Here is a 5,326-nt window from a genome sequence, read left to right on the forward strand (position 1 = left end):
CCCCAACAATCTGGGTCCTCATTTTACCCACCTCGGAAGGATGGAAGGCTGAGTCAACCCTGAGCCGGTGAGATTTGAACCTCTGAACTGCTGATCTAGCAGTAGCCTGCAGTGCTGCATTTAACCACTGCGCCACCTTGAGGTTTTTCCTCCCTTGTGAATATTTTGATGTACATAAAGGCTGCTCCTATGGTTGAAGCTCTTTCCACACTCCAGACATTTATGAGGTTTTTCTCCTGTGTGGATCCTCTGATGTTTATAAAGGTTGCCCCTCTCAAGGAAGCTCTTTCTACACTCCAGACATTAATGAGGTTTTTCTCCTGTGTGGATCCTTTGATGTGCATAAAGGTTGCCCCTCCGACTGAAGCTCTTTCCACACTCCAGACATATGTTTTTCTCCTGTGTGGATCCTTTGGTGTGCATAAAGGCTGCTACTCTGACTGAAGCTCTTTCCACACTCCAGACATTTATGAGGTTTTTCTCCTGTGTGGATCCTTTGGTGTGCATAAAGGTGGCTCCTCTGACTGAAGCTCTTTCCACACTCCAGACATTTATTAGGTTTTTCTCCTGTGTGGATCCTCTGATGTGCATAAAGGTTGCTCCTCTGACTGAAGTTCTTTCCACACTCCAGACATTTATGAGGTTTTTCTCCTGTGTGGATCCTCTGATGTTTATAAAGGTGGCCCCTTTGACTGAAGCTCTTTCCACACTCCAGACATTTATGAGGTTTTTCTCCTGTGTGGATCCTTTGGTGTACATAAAGGTGGCTCCTCCGACTGAAGCTCTTTCCACACTCCAGACATTTATTAGGTTTTTCTTCTGTGTGGATCCTCTGATGTGCATAAAGGTTGCTCCTCTGACTGAAGCTCTTTCCACACTCCAGACATTTATGAGGTTTTTCTCCTGTGTGGATCCTCTGATGTTTATAAAGGTGGCCCCTCTCAATGAAGCTCTTTCCACACTCCAGACATTTATGAGATTTTTCTCCTGTGTGGATCCTTTGATGTGCATAAAGGCTGTTCCTCTCACTGAAGCTCTTTCCACACTCCAGACATTTATGAGGTTTTTCTCCTGTGTGGATCCTTTGATGTGCATAAAGGCTGCTACTCTGACTGAAGCTCTTTCCACACTCCAGACATTTATGAGGTTTTTCTCCTGTGTGGATCCTTTGGTGTACATAAAGGCTGCTACTCTGACTGAAGCTCTTTCTACACTCCAGACATTTATGAGGTTTTTCTCCTGTGTGGATCCTTTGGTGTGCATAAAGGCTGCTACTCTGACTGAAGCTCTTTCCACACTCCAGACATTCATGAGGTTTTTCTCCTGTATGGATCCTTTGATGTCTATAAAGGCTGCCACTCTGACTGAAGCTCTTTCCACACTGCAGACATTTATGAGGTTTTTCTCCTGAATGGATACTTTGATGTGCATAAAGGTTGCTCCTCCGACTGAAGCGCTTTCCACACAACAGACATTTATGAGGTTTTTCTCCTGTGTGGATCTTTTGATGTGCATAAAGGTTGCTCCTCTGATTGAAGCTCTTTCCACACTCCAGACATTTATGAGGTTTTTCTCCTGTGTGGATCCTTTGATGTGCATAAAGGTTGCTCCTCTGACTGAAACTCTTTCCACACTCCAAACATTTATGAGGTTTTTCTCCTGAATGGACCTTTAGATGCTTTCGAAGACACTGATTTCTCTTGAAGAATTTTTCACATTCCGGGCACTGATATCTCTCTTCTTCCTCCTGGATCCTTTGGGGATTCCGGGGTCTTCCGAAGGACCCTCCACCCTCCAGGCCCGTCTCGGCGTCTCCCCCCGTTTCCTCCTCCCCGCATCCCCCTCCAGGCAGCCGCCTTTCCCGGGCTCCCGCTGGGCTCATCCCTCCTGCAGTTCCGGAGCCCCCCGGCCTTTCCCCGCCGTCTCCCGGGGCTGCTCCGCGGGGCCCTCTCTCCTCCTCCTCTCGGGCGGCGCTTCCTTCCTTCCCTCCCCCGCCGGGCTCCTCCGTCCTCCTGCAGGGGAGAAAGAGAGGCGGGTCACGGCGGCGTCCCCCTCACCGCAGGAGAGGCCCAGGCCGAGGCCTCCCCTCCCGAGGACCCGAAGGAGACCCTCCCAGGCTGCCCCTCCGTCCCAGCAGCCTCTACTTACTTCCGGTGTCTCCGCCTCCGAAGGGAACCGCTCCTTCCGCCAGCTCTCTGGTTCCGAAAGTGAAGGTGCTCCGTTTCCCCGCCCCTCCTTCCTGCGAAGCCCCGCCTCCTCCTCTCCAGGCACCGCCTCCTTGTCGTTCCCCCGAAGGAGAGAAAGGGACCCGCCAGAACAGTTCGGTTCTCGGCCTTCCTGATGCCGTTCGACACGGTTCCTCCTGCGGCGGTGACCCCCAAGCGCAAAATTGGGCTCCAGCCTTCCCTTCGCCGCCACGTTCCTTTCTTTTATTTCATTCTTCGCGCCTGGTTTTCCGCGCCTGGTTTTCCCCCTCAGCAACGGTCCCTCTCGGCCTCCATAGCTCCGCCCACCGAGCGCCGTCGCTGGGAGGGAGCTGCTTTCCCAGCGTCCTCTGCGCTTGCGCGTCTGTCCCCACTCCGGCCCCTCCTTCCGCCCCGCCCCCCGCCCACAGCCAGCCACCCGGACAGGCGGAGGGAGGGCGGGGCTTCGGTGGGAGGATCCGCGGTGGCCCCGCCCCTCCCACCGCCCCTTCCCTTCGGGCGGCTCCTTTGGGCGCGGGAGGCTCCTGGCGGGGGCGGCGGAGCTTCGCCCGGGGAGCCGAAGGGGAGGCTCCGAAGGGAAGGCCCGCATCCTCCCTTCCCCGGCTTCTCCTGCCAGGCTCCCCCCGGGGGTCTCGGGCGACCCCTGGGAAAAGGCCCTTCCACCCCCAGGAGGAGAACCGCCGGGCCAGGAGCCGAGCAGCCAAAGGGATCCCGGGAAGGGACGGAGCTCAGCCCGAGGGGATCCCGGGAGGCCATTGGGAGACGAGGAGGGACGGGGGGATCCACTGGAAAGCCAGGGATCCCAAGGGGGGGGGAAGAAGCGGATCCCAGGAGGGGATCCCCCCACCCTTTCCTGCGGGGGGGGAACGTACCCCTCCTCCTCCCTTTGGGGCTGAGCAGGGGGGAGACAAAACTCTGCTCTGTGGACATTCAGGGGAAAACTCTCCCTGGAAACGGAATCCTGGCATTTTGCTCCGACTTGCAAGGCTGGTGGGGGGGCAACGGGCATGTTTTCCGCACGTTTCCTCCTGGCTTTTACGAGCGGAGCAGATGAGTCATAGGATAATGGGGAGGGGAGCTCCCTTTCTCCTCCAGAGAACTCGTCGTTTCTGCTGCCTTTCCAGTTTTGGTCACCACAATTCCAAAAAGACGCTGAAACCTTATAGAAAGTGTGCAGAGAAGAGCAGCCGAGAGGATTAAGGGGCTGGAGGCTAAAACATATGAGGAACGGTTGCATGGCTACTTTGATGGAGAGAAGGACTAGGGGTGACATGAGAGCTGCCTTCCAGTATTTGAGGGGCTGCCCCAGAGAGGAGGAAGGGGGTCAAGCTATTCTCCAAAGCCCCTGAAGGCCAGAGAAGGAACAACGGATGGAAACTTAATTAAGGACGAATTTCCCGACAGAACAATTAGCCAGTGGAACAGTTCAGAAGTTGTGGGGGCTCCATCACTGGAGGCTTTCAAGAATTGACTGGACAGCTATTTGTCTGGAATGGTCTAGGCTCCTGGTGCAGGGGGTTGGACTAGAAGACCTCCAAGGTCCCTTCCAACTCTGATATTCTGTTGCTCCCTTTCTGCCGATCCCAATTCTGCAGCCCTCTGGGAGCTCCTTTCTTTCGTAATCTTGGTGTGGGGAGAAGGGGGCTGATGGTCTGCGATCGGCCCCGCCATGCTGGTTCTGGGCCAGCTTTGCAAACTCGGCAGCAGAGGAAGTTCTCAAACCCAAAATAGAAAGTCCTTTTTTTCCCACCTTCTTTGAAAAGCCTCGTGACATAAAAATGAATGACTCTGAGATTCCACGTCCTTGGGCGGCCAGGCGGGGGGGGGGGGGAGGAATCCCGATTGTGGCCGAGGGGTTGCTGTGATGTTGTTTTTGAGAAACAGCCCGAAGGTCTCCTTGGCAACCTCTTTGTTGGCATCTCGAAGGTCCCCATCTCCGTTTCTGGCAAAGAAGCTCTGTGTGCGTGGAGGAATGGTCATGAGGACTAGAAGTGCCACTTTGCTTTTGCGACCCAGAGCCCAAGATTCTCAGAGTGGGCAGAATGACTGCATATTGAAAAACAGATACGCTAAAAGGCTCGTCTTATTCTTTTGCGTTAAAAAGACCCTGAAGTCAATGCTTTTCTTCCTTCTCCCCCTTTTATCCCCCGGTTTCTCCTCCTCTGCTTTCTCACTATTTTCATTTGTATTTGCATTTTACGGAAGGGTGAAAAGGAGAAATGGATCCCTTCAAGGATGCCCAGTGTCCTTTTTGCCCTTCGCTGCCCGTGCCAGCATCTTTTCCTGGCAATCGCTGTTTATGAGAAACTCAGCGCACAAGGAATGGGTGTGTTTGTGTGTTTGCGTGTTGCTTTCCGATTTGTCCTTCTAGTAATTTGTTTTGGTGAGTGTAATTTGTAACGCTGAGTTTCATATTCAGCTGCATCTTACAGGGCCAATATAAAATCAGAAACACCGGGCACTCACACCCCTTTCGACGACTTGGCATGTGCCCGCCTACTTAAGCCGCACCCTTAACATTTCCTCCTCTTGGATGGAAGAGTCTGGCACACCCTCCATCCTCCCCCGGCAGCTGCGGCTCAGCTGCTTTTGGCCACCGATCCGTCTCCAGATCCACAAATCCCTGCACTGAATTGTCCCACCAGCTCCCCCTCCCTCCCCAAGTGACCGGCTGCCACCCCTATTCCTTCCTGGGCAGTCTGTGTTGCCGAAAATTCCCTCGGCCCATCATCCCTCTGGCTGCCAAACAAATTATGGTATAGACCAGTGGTTCCCAAACTTGGCCACTTTAAGACTTGTGGACTTCAACTCCCAGAATTCTCCAGCCAGCTCTAGGAGTTGAAGTCCGCAAGTCTTAAAGTTGCCAAGTTTGGGAACCACTGGTTGAAGTGAATCTGGCTTCCCACTGACTTTGCTTGTCAGAAGGTCGCTAAAAAAGGGGGGATCACGTGACCCCCGGGCACTGTGACCGTCACAAATGTGAGTCAGCTGCCAAGCGTCTAAACATCCATCACGCCACCCGGGGGGCTGCGGCAGGGGTCATAGGCGGGGAGAACTAGGCCTCCCTTTTTTCAGTGCTGTTGCAACTCGGAAGATCCCCCAAATGTCTGGCTTGTTCCTTC

At 53.9% G+C, this 5,326-nt stretch overlaps 1 protein-coding gene across 1 annotated transcript; it reads right to left on the reverse strand.

Annotated features, from left to right (window-relative positions):
• Positions 1 to 481: 481 nt before the first annotated feature.
• Positions 482 to 2,229, reverse strand: LOC116520275 (zinc finger protein 665-like; the record flags this gene model as incomplete). Its single annotated transcript, XM_032234435.1, has 2 exons — positions 2,149 to 2,229; positions 482 to 2,012 (listed from the first exon to the last, which is right to left on the reverse strand). A coding segment is annotated over exon 2 (1,401 nt), but the record flags the coding sequence as incomplete, so codon positions are not given.
• Between the last annotated feature and the right edge of the window lie 3,097 nt (positions 2,230 to 5,326).

This window comes from Thamnophis elegans, chromosome 17, assembly GCF_009769535.1.
Source record: "Thamnophis elegans isolate rThaEle1 chromosome 17, rThaEle1.pri, whole genome shotgun sequence".
Lineage (NCBI taxonomy): Eukaryota > Metazoa > Chordata > Lepidosauria > Squamata > Colubridae > Thamnophis > Thamnophis elegans.